Source organism: Acinonyx jubatus, chromosome C1, assembly GCF_027475565.1.
Source record: "Acinonyx jubatus isolate Ajub_Pintada_27869175 chromosome C1, VMU_Ajub_asm_v1.0, whole genome shotgun sequence".
Lineage (NCBI taxonomy): Eukaryota > Metazoa > Chordata > Mammalia > Carnivora > Felidae > Acinonyx > Acinonyx jubatus.
The window spans coordinates 5,721,346-5,743,002 of record NC_069381.1 but is presented as its reverse complement, the minus strand read 5'-3'; the positions used below and the strand labels follow the sequence as shown (position 1 = coordinate 5,743,002).

The 21,657-nt window shown below is 56.6% G+C and overlaps 1 protein-coding gene across 1 annotated transcript; it reads right to left on the bottom strand.

The window, feature by feature from the left end:
- Nucleotides 1-929: 929 nt before the first annotated feature.
- On the bottom strand, nt 930-20,440 carry SLC45A1 (solute carrier family 45 member 1). The gene is made up of 9 exons (XM_027060525.2): nt 20,286-20,440; nt 15,285-15,705; nt 14,607-14,699; nt 13,924-14,148; nt 10,024-10,763; nt 7,373-7,526; nt 5,110-5,286; nt 3,803-4,008; nt 930-1,379 (listed from the first exon to the last, which is right to left on the bottom strand). Exons 1-9 carry the CDS (start codon nt 20,430-20,432, stop codon nt 1,113-1,115), a joined length of 2,430 nt encoding a protein of 809 aa, XP_026916326.2. The 5' UTR covers nt 20,433-20,440; the 3' UTR covers nt 930-1,112.
- Between the last annotated feature and the right edge of the window lie 1,217 nt (nt 20,441-21,657).

Sequence of the window (21,657 nt, the reverse complement as noted above, 5' to 3'; positions counted from 1 at the left end):
GTGACGGAAGCCACGTGGCGAAGGACCTCGACACTCACAAGAAGACAGATGCGTCCAGGTCCATCGGCTGGAAGACGGTGGGTGCAGGTGAATGCGTCGAGCCAGGGGCGTCTGCCGCTGCACCTTCCCGGGCCTCCCGCCTCACCCGGCATTTTACGGCCCGAGCGCTTTGGAGCCTACGGTCCCTCGAACGCATCAAGCAAGCTCCCACCTCGGATGTCGGATACCTTCCCCTCTTCTCCGGGGCGCTGCTCCCGCGGCATCGCCAGAGAGAACGGCCCCCTCTCCCTAGCTCGGCCCGCTCCCCGACCCCGTCACCCCACCCTCCTACCCTGCTTGCCTTCTCCACAGCACTCACCGCGATCCTGGGGCCCAGACCTCAGTGTACGGTCTGCTTCTCTTCCCACATCAGCTCCGTGAGGGCGGAGACTCGCTCACGGCTGGCCCCCAGCACCTACCACTGCCTGAACACCCAGGGCACTCGATGGGCATCTGTAGGGTGGACGGATGGACGGATGGGCGGGTGGGTGGGAGAATGAATGAACGAATGAATGAACATGAGGCCTTCTGACCCGAAAGCATCTGTCCACTCCGACTCCACTCTGGGACGCAACGTAGTTAGATCAGGCTCTTTGCACCTCAGCACTACTGGCACGGGGGGCTGGAAGATTCTTCGTTGTGGGGGCTGTCCTGTGCCCCGTAGGGTGTTTGGGGCATCCCTGGACAGTGGCACCCACCTGGGCGGTGACAACAAAAAGACCTCGAGACAATGTTTTCGGGGGCGGGGGGCCTGCCAAACCGCTGCCAGCTGAGAATCAGTTACGCCTTTACTGTCCGTGGGCGACTCTCACAGCTCCCTCCCCCAGAGTCCCCATGGAGAGTAGCCCTTCCCCCCCCCCCCGCCCCCGCCCCGGGCGACCTCTCCACCCCTGGGAGAGCCACAACTAGAAACTGTAGGCGTTCCTGCTGCCATTTATTGTTTTGTCACATATTTACATTCCGCAGGAAACCTGTCCCGCGTCCGTCCACCAAGGCCTTTCGGTTCCTCACTGGCCGGACTGCTCCAGACCCCCGGGCGCAGGCTTGAGGCCAAAGCCGGGGGCTCGGGGTTGTCAGACGTTCAGCAGGAGGGGCCGGTGCTCCTCCTCGGTGGCATCGCTGGGAGGGATTTCGTAAATGACAAACAGGGAGGAGTACAAGCAGCCCAGGAAGGACACCAGGCTAGAGAAATACATGACCCCGTTGGTGCTGCCCACGGCCGAGGTCAGCGGCCCCAGCACCAGGGACACCAGGATCTGGGCCAGGAAGTACTGGCAGCTCAGCAGGGAGATGTCCACGCCCATGCCCCGCCTGGTGCCGTCCGCACCGGACCCTGCAAACTGATCCAGAAGGAGAAACACGTCAGCAGGCCACCTGGACAGCAAGGGGACCTCAGCCCCACGTTTCCTGCAGGACAGGGGACCCAGCGGGCTCACATTTTCCAGCGCCGACGTGCGCAGGGAGTTCAGCCAAGAGTTTAATAATATTTGTGTTCAGAGAGATGACGGCAACGAAAAGAATCCGTGACTAACAGGAGTGGAAGGGCCGTGTTCCCACAGGCCCGGGCGGCACAGAGGCTCCCTCTGGCTTGGGGATCTGGCCTTCCCCGGCCTCTCCCTGGAGAGACGGGCACTCCACGTCCCTGCCCGGCCCCCTCCCCAACCTCTGGCCGCCACGATGCCTACGCCACGCTCGGAAACACCCTCTCACGGTCGCCGTGCCTGGTCCTTTGGCCCGGCGCTTAGAGGCCCCGTGGCCTCCACGGTGGGCACGTCTCCCTGCCTCCCACCCGTGCCCCCCCTCCCCTGCCCCGGTGCGGGGAAAACGCGCTCCTTGAGCGGGTCTGCAAGGGTGATGGTGGGAGGGGACAGGGTGGGTCCCCCTGCTGCTCCCCCAGCACAGGCCACCCTCACCCACTGAGGGCAGATGACGCCCCCCCCCCACAGACCGCCGTGTGTACACCGCTGGGGGGGGGGGGGCAGCGTGCCGGGCCCGCCTCCCGATGCGGCCGTGGTTGCCTCTGGGATATTGCCAAGCCCCCTCCCCGGGCAAGGCTGTGTCCTCGAGGGGCTGTGGAGGGGCCCCTCGTGTGTCCTGGGGAAACTGTGGCTCCCCGTGGCTACACACGGTTGGCAAGGCCACCATGGTGGGGAGGTCACGGGTTAGCCCCGAACCTGCAACGGAGCAGAGACTGACAGGACTGTGAGCATCTAGGAGACCCTAGAGCCAGAGTCCCAAGGCTTTGAGCAGCGCGAGGGTGGCCCGAGGCTCTGGGCATCCCTTGCCGCCGGGTGGGGCGGCCTGGCGCCGGCCCATCTGCCTTCCCAGTCAGGGGGTCTCCCTCCCCTCTTGGTCCCTTGGGTGCCATTGGCGCCGGCTGTGGCGGCTCTGCAGGTGCCGGCTGGATGTTCGGGTCGTGCACAGGGCTCACTCTCCAGCGGTCACAGCCTCAGCCCTGCCCTGGGGGAGAGTGCAGACGGGCCACTGCCTGTCCGCGTAGCTGGGAGTCCAGCTGCTGGCAGAGAAGGGGCTGGGAGGGGCCACCGCGGCTACCACCCAGAGGCCCCGGGTCTGGCCCCTTGTAGTGCCTGGGTCTCTGGGCCGATTGGACTTCTCACAAAAAATACTGTGCTCAGAGCCGGCCCCCACTGAGTTCATCAGAGACTTCAAACTCTTTACAACAACTCAGGATGCCTCCTGGGCCAGGCCTGGGGGAGGCGGCAGAGGCCCTGAATGAAAAGGGGGTGCGAAGAAACCCAGGTATCAAGGTGATCTTTTAATGCAGCATTTTAAAATCTCGAAGTTACCGCAAAAAAATCTTGGATGGGAGCATTGTCGGCCCTAAGAAGGAGTGACGGACACACTGACAGGCCACGCACCTTGAGAACCTGATGCTGAGTGACAGAAGCCAGACACAGAGGCCCCGTGTGCGCAATTTCGTTTACATGAAACATCCCGGACAGGCGAGTGCACAGGGGGCACAAAGTCGACTTGTGGGCGGGGCGGGGGGGGAGGTTGCCGTGGAAGGAACGGGGATGGCTAATGGGTGTGGGGTTTCTCTCGGGGGCGACGAAAATGTTCTGAATCGATTGTGGTGACAGTCGCACAGCTCCGTGGGTACATGGTATGCCTGAAAGGGGCGGACTGTATTGTGTGGTGGGTTCTAGCTCAGTAAGGCTGTTAAAGGAAAATCCATGCTGAACACAACGTCAACATTTTATACAAAGGCAGGGCTCGGCTTCCTTCTTTATCCTTCTGCCTCAGACTCCACCGTGGCTCGGCACGGTGCCGCGACTTACCCAGTCTCTGCTTAAAGTCCTGCTACCGCGTTCAGTGCAGGGTTTTGGCACCAATTCCCGTCTTTTGAAATACTGCATTCTCCTATCATTGACCTTGATCCCTGAGTTTTGTGTGTCCAAGGCGAGCCCCTGCTTGCCTCACCTGAGGCCCCGGGCGAACGGGTGACCCCGAAGCCTGACACTGGAGGACACAAAGGGGCGGGCCTCCCCTTCCTCCCTCCACACCGCCCAAGTACCGCCACGAACGGGGCGGCTACGCGCTCAGGTCTGTGCCCTCTGCTGCTGGCCACTTGACATTCTCAACGTGTGAACAGGCCCCTCGCTTTCATGGTGTAGCTGCTCTCAGGCTCATTTCTCGGGGTGTTCAGGGGGTTTCTCCAAGAAGCTGGGGGGTGGGGAGGGTGTGGAGGCCAGGCCCAGGCCGGCCTTTTCAGGACCCGAAGCAGAAAAATGGAAGCACTTACCTTTTTGTTCTGGTAGTAATCGCACAGAAGCGAGTAGGGCAGGGTGCACAGGGTGGAAAATAAAATCCCGTAGGTTATGCAGAGCGACAGGACCACGTACAGGTTCCTGGACAGGGTGGCGAGCCCGGTCCCCAGGCCAAAGGCCAGGTAGGCAATGAAGTACAGTGTGCGGATGCTGAGGTATTCTTCTAGCTTCTCGAGAATAGCTGCGGGCCAGAAAGGAGGGTGAGCAGGGGCACCGGCCGGTGGTCCCGGGGACTCCGCTTCCCTGGGCCACCTGCCCCCGGCTGGCCCTCCGGCTGGCAGGCAGCTTGCCCCAGGCCAGAAAGCCCACGTGGGGGGCCCAGGGTATCAACAGGGTGGTCTCGAGCCCCCCAGCGCTGCTGCAGGGGCAGGGGTCTTGGGCCGAAGCCCCACGGGGGCCCGGGGTGCCGGACGGGGAAGTAAAACCATTCTGGGGACGAGCCCGGCCGGCGGCCCGCCTGGCACCGCCTGTAGCTAAGAATGGTTTTTGTATTTGCAAATGGTTTTAAAAACAATCGAAAGGAGACAGATATTTTGTGACACGTAAAAATCATATGAAATTCCAATTCCCGTGAGCGCAAAGGAAGTTTTACCGGATCTCGGCCGTGAACACTGGTGAGACAGAAACATCTCGTCTGAGGCGGCTCCGAGCCACAGGGGCGGAGCCCAGGGGCTCCCCAGGGGCCACGTGGCCCGCAAGGCTGACCTCGCCCACCATCTGGGCCTTGACGGAACACGTGGGCCCACGTGGGCCGACGTTGAGATGGAATTTGCCCAGGCCCCCCGCTGGGATGGTACCCGGCACCCTGCAGGGACCCAACCTGGCTTCCTACGTCCCCTGTGTCCACCAACGCGAGCCTCGGGGTCATCTCGGCCTCTGGCCTCGGCTCTCCCCACCTGCCCTCCGTTCTCTCCTGCCTCTCCCCTCCCTCTGGACCGGTCGCCCCGAGACTCCACGTGGGAAGGGTGGGGGCGGCAGACAGCACGCCCGTCTGGGGGCGACGTCGATGTTGGGGCCTGGCCCCCACTCTGCCCTCGCTTGCGGGCCTGGCCTGTCCGCCCGCTGGCTTCCTCGGGTCTCGGTGGACACCCGGGCCCCGCCCCACCGCCCGGCCGACCCCGGACGGCTGTTCCACTACTGTGTCCCCCACACCCGGAAGCCACGCCTGCCGTTGCAAAGGCACCACCCTCCCTCCACTCGGCGTACGACCCCGCTAAAGCCATAACTCCCATGGGGGGGCCCCCCACCCCGCTTCTCCCCCCCCACACCGGGCGGCAGGTACCTGAGTAGAAGGCGGCGCTGAAGGCGTAAATGCACATCCCCCAGCAGCCCATGGTGACGCCGCTGTTGTATTTCTGATATTGTTCCGACGTGTGCGGGGCTTTGGGGTCTCCCTGAAACACCACCTCACCCATGAAGTCCGTGTAGAAGAGCAGCATTCCCTCGAACGACAGCCACCCTGGGAGGAGGGAGGGGCTCGTGACCACCGGCCCGGACGCTGGCGTGGCCCCATCTTTCCCCAACGGGGTTTTACTGATCGTCAAAGGAACACAGTGCCTTCGTCGCTTGGAAACTTAAAGAAGAAATTACCTATAGCCTTGCCACCCAGAGGTCACTTGACCTCTGTTAAGATTTTATAAGTTCCCTTCTAGCCTTTTTGAAAGCAAATACGCATCCTTATAAAAACACAAGCTCTGGGGAGCCCGGGTGGCTCAGTCCGTTGAGCGTCTGGCTTCGGCTCAGGTCATGATCTTGCGGTTCATGGGATCGAGCCCCGCGTCGGGCTCTGTGCTGACAGCTCGGAGCCTAGAACCTGCTCAGGATTCTGTGCCTCCCTCTCTCTCTGCCCCTCCCCTGCTCACACTCTGTCTGTCTCTCTCTCAAAAATAAACATTAAAAAAAAATTTTAATTATTAAAAAAAACACAGCTCTGTTGCTTGAAAGATGCTAGTGTGTTCTTTCTCTAAACATTATTGCCACAAGGAAAGCGAGTCCCTCACTCCCTCTAAATGCCTCATCCTGTTCCCCACTCGCCTCTCTGCAAGGGAGACAAGAAAATGCCTGTGGAACCACAGCCACAGGCATGCGAGGGGGGGCATTTCACTGAGAGAAACGCGTCAGGAAGCGCAAATGTCGATACGGGCCCACTATCGCCGAGGAGACTGAGGGCTCCTTCAGTTTCACCTTCAGTAGCACAAGGGGGTGGCATTTATTGGACCTCTTGAACCCCAATAATTATCATGCACAACTTCCTATGCTATTAAAATTCTTCAATAGCCCCATATTAATGGCAGCAAAATATTGCACAAGGCGGACACGCCATTAATACATTTAACCCCTCTCCTCTCCTGTTGTTCGTTTATACTTCCCGCACTCCCTGCCCCTGCTTCCCAGCTTCTGACCATTAGAAATCATGCTGTAATTAATACCTGGAACATAGATTATTTTTTTCTCAAGGAGACTTCACGCCCAGCACGGAGCCCAACGCAGGGCTCCAACCCACTACCCTGAGATCAAGACCTGGGCTGAGATCAAGAGTCAGACACTTAACCAACCGAGTCACCCAGGTGCCCCTGGAACATACATTCTTGATAAAATTTCTGATGATGTTCTTGCAAAGAATACCAAGCAGGGCCACTGGGATAAAGGTTATGGGCATTTTCAACATTCTTGGCCGTTGCCGGGGCGCCTGGGTGGCTCAGTCGGTGAAGCGTCCGACTTCGGCTTGGGTCATGATCTCATGGTTTGCAGGTTCGAGCCCCGCGTCGGGCTCTGTGCTGACAGCTTGGAGCCTGGAGCCTGCTTCGGATTCTGTGTCTCCCTCTCTCTCTGCCCCTCCCCCACTTGGGTTCTGTCTCTGTCTCTCTCTCTCAAAAATAAACAAACATTAAAAAAAAAAGATTCTTGCCTGATGCCAAATTGCCATCTAGAAAGTCATCCTGATTTATGGCCCACGATGTTTGAGAGCCTAGAGCATCTCAAATGCTTAATCAGCCTCAGAGGTTCAACGGCCCTACAGCAAGGAGGTACCACATGGAATGAGGTGAGAGCCAGGGCTTTTTCCGTGGCGATCGGAATGCCAAGGCCGGTGGGTTCAAGGCCGGTGCCGGGCACAGGCGGGCACGTGTGAGTGTCAGCACACATGTCCATCCCGGCTCTAAGAGCAGGACAGCAGTGAGGCTCAAACGGGCATAAGACACAAGTCCCTCCAGTGGCTCCACTTCACTGTGAATTGCCCCAGGAGCTTTTGGTAACGAGAATCCGGGCTCCGTGGAGACCCCGCGTCCCGCTCGGGGGAAGGGGTGCACCTCGATTCGGGGCTACCTGGCCCTTCCTGGAGAAAAGCCCTCTCGGGCAGCCCCACGCCACGTCCTGCCCTTGGTGGGGTCTCAGGAGTCCTGAACTCATGGGAGATGACCCCCAGCCCGGGACGTGGCTCTCTGGGAGGCCGGCGGGGGAGGGAGCGGCCCGGGTCAGAGGGCCGCGTCCCCGCCGCAGAGCGAGGCGGGGACACGGAGGCACCGGGAGGTTTGCCAAGAGCTCACCCAGGAAGTGGTTGACGCAGAGATTGCGAAGCGCCTTGGGCATGTTGCAGATGGTGACACACAGGTGCCTCATGGACAGAGGCTGCCCCGACGGCTCGCTGGAGCCCGCCAGCTCGCTCTCGTACTTGACGCCGTTCAGTAAAATATTTGCCACCTGTGGAGGAAGCCACACAAACCTCTTCAACGGAGCAGCAAGTCGCGGCCGCCACGCCGAGGCGCGGATGTCGCCGCGACGAGAAAGTGAACGAGAGACACGCGCGCGGGGGCCACGAAGGTCCGCCTTCCCGGGCGGGGCCAGCCGAGCGCCGCCCTGAACGACAGGGCCCACGTCAGGTCATCTCTTCTGGGATGTGGCGCAGCTGGGAACAGAGCCCCGTGTCGGGCGTGCCCCCGCCTAGGCCCCAGGGCGGGAGATCCGTGCCACGAAGCGCAAGGGAACACCTCGTCGGACGTGAAACACACTTGAAATACAAGAAATATGGGTCAGTTCAAATCCAGATGGTACAGAAGTCCCTTCTCTTCCGCAACAGCGGGGGGGTAGAAGACTCCGTGCCCGGTGACCGGGGAATCTGTTTAAAACTCTCTATCCACACGGAGGCCAAGTGAGCAGGTGCAGGGAGCGGACACGCTTACCTCGGCCCTCGGGGGGCGGGGTGGGGGGTGGTCTAGATTTCTCTCTGGGGCCCGGGAGCACCGCTCCCCCCGGCAAATGGCAAACGCGCTCGCTGATCCGGTTTGCGAAGTCCTCCTGGGACGAGAAGGTGTCAATGCCACGGTCGCCCTGCCTGGGCCGCTGGTGTAGACACCAGCCGGGTGACCTAACGGTTGTGCGAGCAGCGAGGGGCGGGAAGAGACGCCCCCCCCCCCCCCCCGGCTCCGGGCGGGACCTCGTGCTGCGGTCAGCTCCCGGACATTCCAAGTGGGGACGCCGAGGAGGCCAACAGCCCATGGCACCGGCCCCCCGGGCAGCCATGCCCACCGAGCTTGTCACCCGTTTCTGCCGGAGGAAGACCACTCACATCACACTCGTGCCCGCTTGAGGCTGGGCGTGTTTATATTTAGCTCAGGATTCTTCCTCTCCTCGAAGAGCTGACTCACAAATTGTACTACACCGAGCACGGAAATAGAAGGGACTCAAGTGAGATTTTCAACCATAACTAAAGAGCTGTATCTAGAAGGCGGTTTGATTTTTTTTGTTTTGGAACAGCATAGGCTGGTCGGGATCGACAAAAGGTCTGACCGATTGCTCCGATGTCATCAATGAACGAAGAGAACGCCCTTGACCTGAGCGATTAGAGAAATCTCTCTCTTCTGACAATAAGGGGATGTCCTGACCCTCTAGTGACTTTGGGTTCTTCAAACCTTTCCCAGATCTGGACCCTGGAGATGTGCTCGGTGCTGCCCACGGGGGAGCCTTGAGACCTCCCCTCAAGGAGGCCACGCACCTGCCCAGCACCCTGCCTCGGGGCGAGAGGACGGTCGCCCTTACGAGACGATGGAGACCCACGAAGACTGACTAAGCCCTAGCGCCCCGGAGAAAAGCAGACCAGACCCACAGGCGCACTCGAGGACAGAACAACGAAGAGAAAAGGAACAGCCGCCTCGACACATGTCTCCAGTCCGCCTCCCCGAGTCAGGGAGTCCGTCGGTCCTCCCGGGCGCACAGAGGGGCCGCCTGGCTGGGGGACAGCCCCGTGTGGGTGCACTTCATGGGGACATGCAGCCCTGCCGTCAGGCAGACACGTCAGCAGGCCACGCTTCCGAGCCACCCGGCCTTCAGGACGGCCCGCCTCCCGCGCGCCCGTGCGGGCTGAACATGGTTGTACGGGGCTCCTGCCCGGGAAACTCCGAGTTCTTACTGACATTCTCGCTCACCCTTGGCACAGGCGGGCCGCGGAACTATTATGTGTCCTGCAACTGACGAAATACCTTCCTGATATTTCAAGCAGCCTCCTCAAGACAACGGAGTCCGACGGCGGTTAAAATCCCGCCTTATCAGCCCGTGGCCCTGCAGCCGATCCGACGTGTACTAAGTACAACGCAAACAGCCTTCCGGAAGGTTCTCGGCCTGCACAGACCCTGCCGTGCGCTGCCTTTTAGAATGCAGAGTCCTGAGAGCTTCTGGGGCGGCCGGCGGAGGCCGGACGCCGGGAGAGGGACGCGGGGAGGGCCCGGAAACGCCTGCCAGGTTTTCCGTTCGGTGTCCACCTTTGTGGGAGACTGGCGGGCAGCAGGTTCGCGCGCTGCCAAGGTGGGGGGTGGGTGTGGGGCGGGGAGCAGGAGGGGCTGCAAATGCAGATGCTTGCAACAGGCTCACTGCAGCCTCGTCCTGGCCTGGGTGGCCTTCGGGCAAACGTGGCTGCATCTCAAAGGAGTGTCCCTTTAATGGTGGCCCATGTATTAAGCCATCGATGGGCCCGTGACAGACACCCTGAACTCCCTCGTGTGGGGGGGGGGGGGCGGTCTCTTCACCGACGCGTGGGGCTTGTCTATTTAGATCCGCAGACCTTCTGATCCCCCCCAGCAGGAAGGGCTCCGGATGTCTTTTCAGAGCGACAACCCCTCTCCATCTAACTGGGGGCTGGGGGGCGGTGGACAACACACAGTGACAACACACGCTGACCCGTGGTCCCCCTCACCCTGACTTTTACCTGCTGACTGAAGGTCACGTTCCTCCTCCGGCTGGTTTCGGGGCCCCCTCCTCCGGCCGCATCCGGGATGGCCAGGGTCTGGGGTCTCTTCAGGATCCCGGCCGATCGCGGTTTGGGGGCGTCCAGGGAGCCCACCCTCAGCACGTCCCCGTCGGGGCCGGCGGCCAGCGCCACCTCCCGCCTGTCCCCGAGGCCGCGGTCCTGGCGGTAGAAGCCGTCGGGGGCCCGGGGGAAGCTGAGGCTAATGGCCTGTGGCGGGGCACTGCTGGGGATGGCCAGGTAGTTGTCGTGGCCGCCCGTGAAGCAGTCGATGAGCACGCTGTCGATGTTGGAGGTGGCGAAGGACGAGGCGAACTCGTTGATGCCGGTCAGGGAGCCGTCCCTGCTGGTGAAGCTGCCGTACTTGGGCGTCAGGGGGCTGAGCGGGGAGATGGGGCTGGAGAAGCTGGCGTACAGGCTGGTGGCCGGGTGGCAGGGGAGGGGCTCGCCGGCCCCCTCCTCGCACAGCATGGGAGGGGAAGGCGGTAGGGGGAGGCTGGGGCTCTTCATGGTGGCCTTCTTCTCGCCGGGGGGCCGCAGGGGTCTCTCGGGGATGCTGACCAGTGTGAGGACGGTGGTGATGCTCAGGGTGACCGCGGTGAAGATGTAAATGACCCTCAGCTGCCCGCCCAGGGCTCTCCCGAAGCTGGTTTTGTCCCAGTGGATGCCCCCGACCACATACCCGAATCCTCCTCCGAGGCCTGCGGAGAGAAGCGGGGTTAGGTCCCCGGGGCCGGGAAGGCCCTCAACGGTCACGGTTCCAGACCATCATTCTGGAAGAGTAAGGACCGTGGTTCTTACTCAGGTTGCTTACTCAAGTGTGTGTGTGTGTGTGTGTGTGTGTGTGTGTGTGGCGGGGGAGGGGGGACCAGGTGGCCACCCTGTGTCTTGCTCGCCCGATGCCAGCATCCTCATACACGGCCACCATTGAGTCACCCCTAATGGTGACCGAGGACGGCCACCCTGGTGACTACCTCTCCGGGTCAGCGGGCCACCGGGACACAACAGGGCTGCGGGAATCCGGTCCTTTCCTCTGCTCTTGCTTGCTGTATCCCAAGGCCTCCGGGAACAGGTAAAGGGCAAACTGATTTGTGCAGCACAACGTTAAAATGCAGGCAATGCCGCGTTGCAGCCGGCCCCCGGCACGACATATACTCACCTCCAGAAAGTGCTGCTCCCCCTACCCCCCAGCTCCCCCCACGTCCCAGCGCCCCCCCACCCCAGGCCCCTTCGCCGCTACACTGTGGGTCTCGTGTGTTATCTGGAGCCCGTCTACTGGTTGGGAGGCAAGTCTGTTTACTTCTGCTGCTGAAGAGGAACATGCTTCCCCGCAGGGTGTGGGCTCTCTGGCTGCCCTCCGCTTTGGGGGCAAGCAGCCACTGTTAAATAGTAACTCTTTTTTTAAAAAAAAATTATTGGGGCGCCTGGGTGGCTCAGTCGGTTAAGCGTCCGACTTCAGCCAGGTCACGATCTCGCGGTCCGTGAGTTCGAGCCCCGCGTCGGGCTCTGGGCTGACGGCTCAGAGCCTGGAGCCTGCTTCCGATTCTGTGTCTCCCTCTCTCTCTGCCCCTCCCCCGTTCATGCTCTGTCTCTGTCTCAAACATAAATAAACGTTAAAAAAAATTTTTTTTTAAATAAAAAAAATTATTAATTTTTCAGAGAGAGCAGGGGAGGGGCAGACAGAGACAGGGACAGAGGATCCGAAGCGGGCTCTGCGCTGACAGCTCAGAGCCTGGAGCCTGCTTCTGATTCTGCCTCCCCCAGTCGCGTTCTGTCTGTCTCTCCCTCTCAAAAATAAACATTAAAAAGAAATTAAAAAAAAAAAGAAACACAGAGAAGGAACTATTGAAAAACTGGACAAAGGACTCGCATGTCTAATGTCTGTTTCTCCAAAGAAGACATACAGATGGCCAATAAGCACATGGAAGGATGCTCGACTTCACGAGCGTTTAGGGGAATGCAGATCAAAACACAAGATTCCACTTTGCACCCATCAGGATGGGTCATATCAGAAAAAAAAAAAAAAAGAAAAGAAAAAAAACAGAACATGACAAGGGCTGGCCGGGAGATGTGGTGACATCGGAGCCTTTGTGCTTTGCTGGCAGGAGGCAAAATGATACAGCTGCCACGGGGCACAGTGTGGAGGTTCCTCAAGAAATTTAAAAGAGAAATACCGTAAGATCCAGTAATTCTACTTCCGGGTTCATACCCCAAAGAATCGAAAGCAGGGTCTTGGAGAGTTATCTGCACACCCGTGTTCGCGGCAGCAAAATTCACAGCAGCCGAAACGTGGAAGCTACCCCTGTGTCCATCAACGGGTGAGCGGATAAGCGAGATACGATCTGTACGCACAACGGGATGTTATTCAGCCTGAAACAGGAACGAAATTCTGACACCTGCTACGACATGGATGGACATTACCAGAAGTGAGGTAAGCCCAAACCCCGCCCTGGTCCTGCCGAGACCCCTCCAGAAGTTCCCTGGACCCACAGCCACACGGGTGTATGAATAGAGTCCGGCAGTGGCATTTTCTAGAAGAAGCGACAGAGGCCTGGACAGCCTGAGCCGTCTGCCCCCCGTGTCGCACAACAAACAGGAGGACACCGATTTAGGCCTCCCGCCCCTCCGTCCGGGTCCCGCACGACCCCGTCTTGTCACGTCTTTCCCTTGACGTTGACAAACACCTTCCACCTCTATTTTAAGTGGGATTGTCTTAGTCCGTTTTATGTTGTAACAGGATACAGGTTTTATACTGAGAAAGCTGGGAGTACTGATTGGTATGGGATAGTTTGATAACCAAAGAGCACCCTGAATTCTCTTACTGCTCTGCGGTGAATTCTCTGGAAGTTTTCACCCGCCCCGTCGCTGAGCCCATTGGTGATAACCCTCAAAGCAACAACTTTGAGTGGCTGGACCAACCAAGGTCCCAGCTGAGGCTGAACAAGGCGAAACTCCGCCTTCTTATTTCAACCCTCAGGTGTGAACAACCGACCTTTTTGTAGTCTAGATGGTGCCATGATTTTGCAGGGTTTTTTGCTCTGTTTTGTGTGTGTGTGTGTGTGTGTGTGAGAGAGAGAGAGAGAGAGAGACGTCACCATTTAAAATGGCCCCCACGTGTAGCGTTGATGTACTGCTGTCTCTTATTGGTAAGTTCGAGAAAGCTGTGATGTGTCTTATGAAGAAGTATGTGAGATGAGCTTTGTTCAAGGACGTGTTACAGGGCTGTTGGCCATGCGCTCAATGGCACTGAATCTGTAATATACATTCCAAGGGTGTATTTAAATAGAAACACATAAAACAAGTTTAGGTATTGATTGGTTGATGAAAATGTGACCAGAGGTTCACAGGGAGCTAACCCTGTACTTTTCCTTGGGGCAGTGACTCGGTATTGGCTAATTCAGGCTTCCTGGCGACTCTGTAGAACGTAACTACTCGAACGATGAGAATAAACTATACATAAGGTTATATACACAGTTACGCACACACATTTATAGCTACATCTATAGTTCATACACATATACGCATGTATCAGCATTATATATTATTACTAAAATATATCATCTGAGATATATATTTTCTTCCTTTTAAGTATACTTTATTTTATTTTTGAGAGAGAGAAAGAAGGAGTGGGGGAGGGCCAGAGAGAGAAGGAGGGAGGGAATCCCAAGCGGGCTCCGTGCTGTCAGCATAGAACCCGATGCGGATTCGAACCCACGAACCGTGAGATCGTGACCGGAGCCGAAACCAAGAGTCGGCCTCGTAACCCACTGGGCCCCCAGGCGCCTCTGAGACATAGTCACCTCAGTGGTCATCTGTATGTGCGAGTTCAGCCCCCCGTGCCCCCGCGCTGTGGACACCTACCCGCCAGGAGGGCGTGGATGTTGAGGCCGCGGTCCTGGTCGGCGGGGCCGCACACGTCCATCATGTAGGCGTGGCTGGGGTTGTCTGCCGAGTCCGCACTGAAGTCCACCAGCACGACCCCGCACACCGTGAGCAGGAGGCCCCACTTGTGGTTGTCAGCCGAGTCGGCCAGCGCCGCGCCCAGGTCCCTGCCGTTGAGCAGGAGCGAGAGGCCCAGCAGCGCCCCTGCGGACAGAGAACCGACGTGACCGGAGGAAACGCGGAGCAGCCCGGGGCTCGAGTCGAGCATCTTTAGGGCCCCGGAGAATTCCTCTGTAATCAAACTTCAAGCAGAGCCCATCGGAAAAGTCACCCGCAGACTCACCATATACATATATATATATATACTTTTTTTTTCGGCTTGGGTCGGGGTTTTTTATTTTGTCAAGCAGAGCAGGAACGACATACACGTTATTAACTCACTCTTAAAAAATCAAAGTGATGTATTCTCACAGTGACCTCGGGCCAGGCTAGGGGTGCGCCCTGCCCCCACACCCGAGAAATGATCTGTATATCCCTGCTTCGGTCACCAATGGTCTAGGTTTTGCTAAGAGGAAGCAGTTGGGGCCTTTTTTCCTTTCCTTTCCTTTTTCTTTCTTTCTTTTTTTTTTTTTCCACTTTATTTCAATTCCAAAACGACAGACCTATAGCCAGGACAAGAATGAAAGGGCGTCTCCTTCCAAACCTTGAGGTACATCGGTCACTCCAAGCACCCAACAGTGGCTGCAGTAGGAATCCTGAAACAGAGCAGGCCAGTGGTCATTGCGGGGGTCCCCACGGCACCCTGGGCTGGACAGTGAGGGAGACTCATCACATCCCTCAAACACCTGCACCCCTGCGTCCCGGGGCAGCAAAAGAACAGACAGTAAAACTCAGAGTACACAGCCCTAAGCTCGGAAAACAAAAGACAGAGTCTTGGGAAAGCTCAGCTTCCCCCCCTACATTTTCTAGTCAGGCCCCCCCTAAGGCCCTAAGCAGCCATGACCTCCCTTGGGAATCCAAGAAATTCCAGGACCTCCCAGCCCCAAACCACAGGAAGCTTTATCGCTTGGATCCTCCAATGACAGCTCCGTGTAAGATGGTGGGAATCCTCGGGGTCTGCGAAATTCCTGTTCTGTAGTCTGGTTTCGACAGTCCCTTAAAATATGGGGTGTGACGACGACCATACCTGTGTTTTCCCACAGACCCAAACTAACGAGTGGAACTTAACTCTCGTTCCTCCCTTGGCCCCTGGGGCCCCTCTAGCTGCTTCGACTCGGGCTTCCGGAAGCTTCCAGAGGTTTCCGGAGGCCATCCGCCATCGGGGCTGAGCTGGGGCTCACCGAGGATGGGGCTGATGAACCACACCAGACTGTAGAGCTGGTCGGGCAAGCCCATCTGTAGGAGCACGGGGGTCACATACGCTGTCTCCATGGCATAGCTGAACTCGATGCCGAAGAGAATACAGCCATTGAAAAGCAGCTCCCGGAAGGACCTCTGAGGGTGCAGGTCCCCAAAGTCCACCAGCTCGATGGGACATGGGGTGTTGGGGGGTGGGGGTGGGGAGGGACGAATGTACTTCCTCCTCTTGGGGTGTCGTTTGAAGTTGTTGGCTCGGTGGCTGATGTGCCGGGTCACGGACCCCGTGTAGCCGGAGATCTGAGACCTCCAGAAGTCCTGAGGAGCCAAAGTGGGGAGCAGAGCCTCTCCCGGAGGGGTGCCGCTCGCCGGGGGGATCATCGTAGGGGGGGCCGGTGCGAGTGCCTGCGGGGAAAGCCCGTTTGGGGGCGACGGTGACTCACCAGGGCCTCCACCACGAGAGTTGATTTTTCCAGGTGGATCCCTCCCACCACCGCCCCCCCCCCCCCAAGCTGGCACCTGCTCGTCCTTCTCATTTGAGAACGGATGAGTTCACGGTGCAGAACCCTTAGAGTCAAACGCTGTGCACCCCAAAGTAGAGCCTACTGCTTGTGGGTGATGTCACCGGGCCTCAGTTTTGACTCAGTGCAGCTCCTGCTCAGGAGACCAAAGCTGACACTGTCCCCCTGCCCAGAGGGAGGACCCCAGCCCTCAGGTCCCTGCGCTGAAGTTCAAGGGGACCGACCCCGCCCCCTTGGCTCCACGAGGAGGAGTGGAAGCAGCCAGGCTATTTTAGGACCTGCAGCCCATTCTGGGAACTATTTTTGCCTTTCCCTGCAGGTCCCAGGGGAGCCCCGCGGCAGGGACAGGCTTGGGGCAGGACCCACCGACACACACCCTGAGTGCACGGTCAGGGGACAGTCCTTCCTTCGTGCGATGGAAAGTCGCAGCGGTCACCTTGCCTAACGCTTACGTCTACTCTTCCCAGGAGGCTGGGGCCCTTGCCTAAAAGCAGATGCATGAATTTAATTCAAGGCCTTTCCTTACAGCACCAATGGGTGAGTGAATTTGTAGTCAAGTCAGGAGAATGGAGACTTTTAGCGTGTTTGAAAATGCTCTCTTTAAAGAAATAAACCAAACGCCCTGAATAGGAATACCATTTACAAAAAAAAAAAAAAAAAAGTGAGGAACAAAAAGAAGCAGGGGAGTGAGAAATGGATCCCCACCCCCCGCCGCCCCCACCCATCCTCAAATCACTTTTTGGAGCAATCTTCACAACGCCCAAGCCCCAGGTAGGAAGTTAGCAAGGGCGCAGCCTTCTTCCCGCTCCCTGGGGTCAGTAGCAATCTGCCACGCAGACACCTGCTCCTGGTCATGCAACTGCTCTTCACTGCTTTGGGATTAATCTAGATTGTCCTTGAAAGAATGGATTCCAGTATGTTGACCTGTGCATTTTGGCCAACGTCGATTTTACTAAGCCTAGGGAGAGGAAGGCTACCAAGGTCGGAGGGAAAGAGGCAGATAAAAACACAAGAGGGGCACCTTCTAGGATTACGCCTGGCCTCTGGGACAGCTCACCCCATCTGCCTCGCAGAAAAACAACTGCCTACATTTTCTTTGAAGTCCTTCCTGAGAAGCAGGTCCCAAACTCAAGACAACACCCCCCAACATTGACCAACTTCCCGCCAAGGTCACTTGTTATTTACCAAGATAAATATTATAAGCTTTTTTTTTCAAAATTACTTTTTAAAAAATGTTTTTATTCATTTGAGAGAGAGAGAGAGAGAGAATGAGCAAGGGAGGGACACAGAGAGAGGGACAGAGGATCCAAAACAGACTCTGGGCTGTCATCACAGAGCCTGACACAGGATTCGATCTCACCAACAATGAGATCATGACCTGAGCCAAAATCAAGAGTCGGACACTTGACTGAGTCACCCAGGCACCCCTTTGAAAATTACTCTTAAGCTTTAAAAATGCCCTTATTTCTGACGTTAACTCACCGCCTTCCATCACACCGTCACTAATCCATAACTTCCTTATGAAGCTCTTCAAAATGCCTCATCACTCCAGATTTGTATCCTAGACTCCACCCCCTACCCCACCTGCTCAGGGATTATCTCCCTTCTGTTCAGAAGACACGAACAGCGGAAGTGATTTTCTTTAGAGACACCCTGGCAGGATCCAGAGCACCGTGTTAACCCACCAACCCATCCACCCACCTACTTATCCACCCAGCCATCCACATGCACACCACACATCCACCCCATGATCTTCTAATCCACGCACCCACCTTTCCAACATGCATGCATGCATGCACCCACCCTTCCAAACATCCACTCTGATCCATCCATCCTTCCAAGCATCCATCCATGCATTCATCTATCCACCCCTCTACCCATGCCCCACTCATCTACTCATTCACCCTTCTACCCATCCATTCATTCACCAACCTACCCATCTTCCCATTTGGCTGGGTACTAAGTACCAAGACACTGAGATCAGAGAGACAAAAGAAAGACAAAGTTCCTGCCCCTGAGTTGGGTGGGAAGTGGAGGGAAGGAGTTCTAAGCAGTGGGAACCACCTGTGTAAAGGAGAAGTGTGTGCAACAGTTGGGCACCGTGTCAGCATGGTGGGAGATGAGGCCACTGGGAAGGGATCGGCTGACGATGCAGGGCCTTGTGGCCCTGCTAAGAGATGCATTTCACACCGGGATGACGGGGACAGATATACCCAGAGACCCAGTCTACTCTTGCCTCTGTGGCTTATCCTATGGCCTCAGAAAAATCCCACACTATGTCCAAAACAAAAGCAGATATACCTAAGAACTATGTAGGCAGGTAGTACTTCATTAAAAACACGATCCACTTGTGACAATTAAGTCAAGCTTTTTTTGTTTTTAAAGCCAAACTTCTTGATTGTGCTCTTCCTATTCTAGCTCAGGCCCTTGGACATAGTAAATATTCCAGAAAAATCTGTCCTTTGGCCAGTCTTGCCTTTAAAAACCCAGGTGGCTGTTAGCATTCTCCGGAGCGTCACTCTCTCGTTAAAACCACGGAAACCAAGAGCCCATTGGAACACCACTTAATCAGACCATCGCCTTGAAAGTCAGAAGGAAGACCTTTGGCACAAGTGTGTGGGGAGCTTGACCTGACCCCACCCGCCCGGTCATAGCCCCACATCCACGGCAGTGACTAACTCCCTCTCTGCCTCTCCGCCATCGCTCTTTCCTATAGGCATGTTACCCCCATAGAGTGAACTTAAGTGCACGGGCATTAGAAACCTTGCCTTTCATTTTGGAATGAAGAACCATGGGCCACCCTGGAAGAATTTCAGATTCAAACCGCATATAGTAGAAGCATATTTTTGAAAAGCGGAGACTGTTCAACCTTCCTTAGAATGAACTGTGTGGACAACCCATGTCTCTACCTGTGATGTGACCACTTCACCATCACCTGCCCTCCAACCCCAGCTTTAAAACACAGCCTGCAGCCTGTCCTAGTGAAAGGGAGACCCTAACACCCCTGCCTTACCGCCCACCCCCTGGCATCTAAACCAGAAATGAAACCTGGACTTGAAGAAGTCTTCCCTGATTTTCAAATTTTGGGGCCAACGTTGCTATTTTCATTTCAAAAATACATTTACTAAACGCTGTCCATGAAAGTTCATTCTAGGAAGAATGTTTGAAATTAATTTTTGAATGTTATAAGAAGTGAAAGTGAAATTTAAAATAATGAAATAGAATTTTGATACATGAATACCAATATTTACCAATCTTGCCATCTTGATCACATTATATGAGCATTCAGTCCAAAAAAAATCTATATGTCTATACTTATATCTATATGTCTATGTCTATATCTATATCTATATCTATATATCTATATCTATATCATCTCCCTGGACCCACAAAAGTTATATACTGGGCCCACTGTGCTTCTAGAATACAAAGGATGTTTCAAGTAATGAATCCCTCAAACTGTGGAATGGGAAGATTAAGTGGCAAATGATTCATAAACATAAACAATGCCCATGCCATTTGAATGCTGAAAGTTACCCTACTATGAGCCACATGATTTCCTTATTTCTTTCTCCTCTTCTTTATATGACACAGGTTTCCTGCCTGGGGTCACACGGGGCCACATCCCTTCCCCGCTCTCCCTTCCGCCAGTTCTCAAAGTTAATACTTGAAGGAACCATCCCCAGGCCAGCAAAGGGCTGCGGGGACCGAGGGGGTGTATTTAACGAGCTGGTTACTGAATTGCGGCCATTCCTCACTTTTGCTCTCTGGAATTCGGCCCCTCCCTGACAACCAACTGATCCAGAAACCCCTGGTCAGGTGCACACCGAACTTGGGTTTCATTAGCACCTGATTCTCCTTCCCTATAAAGGCTGAAAAACATAAACATCATGGTAACCCCCGAAATAACCCGAGAAGTTTGTTGATGAGGTTGGAATGAACTGAATTGCCGTACGCCTCCTGTTTCAACCGTGGCCAGAAAGCAGAAACCCTGGGCCGTAAACTCATCATAAACTCAATCCTGGGATGCTGACAGAGGCCCTACCACAACCCCCTGCCAGCAGGAGGGTTCAGCCTCAGGCGGGAGGCAAACCGGAAGCTGATGACACCTGCCCAGGTGACCCGGGATCAGGCCTCCGGCACCAATAGGCACCGCGCAAGCCTGGGGCAGGTCCCAGTGTGTGCCAGGGTGGAATCAATCCTGTCACCCAGCGGCCGCCCTCCTCTGGGCCGAGGGTTCCGCACCCAGGGCGGGGGCGAGGCCGGGGCTCCCTTTACAGGTCAATCAATTAGGCATCAAGGAAGAACAAAGGTCTCCGTGCCAACCTCCAGCCCCAGGTGTGGCACTGTGACTACCCGGGGGTCGGGGGGGGGGGGGGGGGGAGGGGGTGGCCTATGCCGCGTCGCTCCGGCGCAAAGCCCGGCAGCTGTGAGGGGGGGGGGCGCGGGAGGAGATGGGGGTACCTGCGGCTCGAGACAGGAGGCATCCCCTTCCGAGGCCGGGCTCCCGCCTGGCCCGCGCGCAGCTCGGGTCCCCGCCCGGCAGCCCCCGGCCCGCCGCTGCGGCTGCAGCATCACCCCGCGGGGCGGGGCCGTGACGTCACCCTGCATCCCGCGCCGCCCGCGGCCCCGGTACCCGCAGCGCATCCTTAAAGCGGCACCGCCCCGCCTCGGCCCGCACCCCTCCCGCCGCCGGGAAAGCCCCGGGCCCTCCACGCGGGAGAGTACGATTTCAGTTTAGGAACGGGTTGGTGGAAGACGGAGATGTTAACAGGATGTGCTGCAATATCTTCCTAGGCCCACGAGGTCTCCTTTTTATTATTATTACTGTTACTCATTATTATTTTATAAAACACACACTCATGCTGGCTGATCCTTGAAACCACCGGGTGCTCCAGGCACTGTGCCCACTGCACAGAACGGGTAAGTCGGTCCCGCCTACAACTTCTGTACTGCATTCCCCTAGGCCCTTAACTTGTACCAGGGCCTTCTCCGCGTCGCTGTTCTAGGGACTGGGGTCATAGCAATGGCCAAAACAGACCACAGTTCCTGCCCCTGTGGCGCAACATCGTAGACAGGGAGAGCCACATCAGTCAAGACAAATATCACACGTCCGTGATGTGCCAGAAGATGGTTGCTCCCCAGAGAAGGAGCGGGGACTGTGGGGCTGGGGAGGGGGCCCTGTTGCTGTTTTCTTTTGTTTTAAGTTTTAAATACAATTGGCCGTCAAGTTAGCTAACATGCAGGGTATACAGTGTGCTCCTGGCTTCGGAGTAGACTCTCCCGACTCACTGCTGACATACAACACCCAGTGCTCATCCCGGCAAGCACCCTCCTCAGTGCTCTTCCCCCATTTTCCCCGCCCCCCCAAACCCTGCCCCCCCCCCCCCCCCCGTCAACCCTCAGTTTGCTCTCTGTATTAAAGAGTCTCTTATGGTTTGCCTCCCCCTCTGTTTGTAACTGTTTCCCCCCGCCCCCCGCCCTTTCCTTTCCTCCATGGTCTTCCGTTAACTTTCTCAAATTCCACATACGAGTGAAAATATATGATATCTTTCTGTGACTCACTTTTTTTGCTTAGCATGATACCCTCCAGTTCCATCCACATCGTTGCAAGTGGCAACATTTTTTTTCATCGCCGAGTAGTATTCCACTATATATATATATAATATATATATATATATATTATATATATATCATCTTATTTTTTTAAAAATTTTTAACGTTTATTTTTGAGAGGCAAAGAGAGACAGATCATGAGCGGGGTAGGGGCAGCGAGAGAGGGGGACCCAGAATCCGAAGCAGGTTCCAGGCTCTGAGCTCTCAGCACAGAACCTGA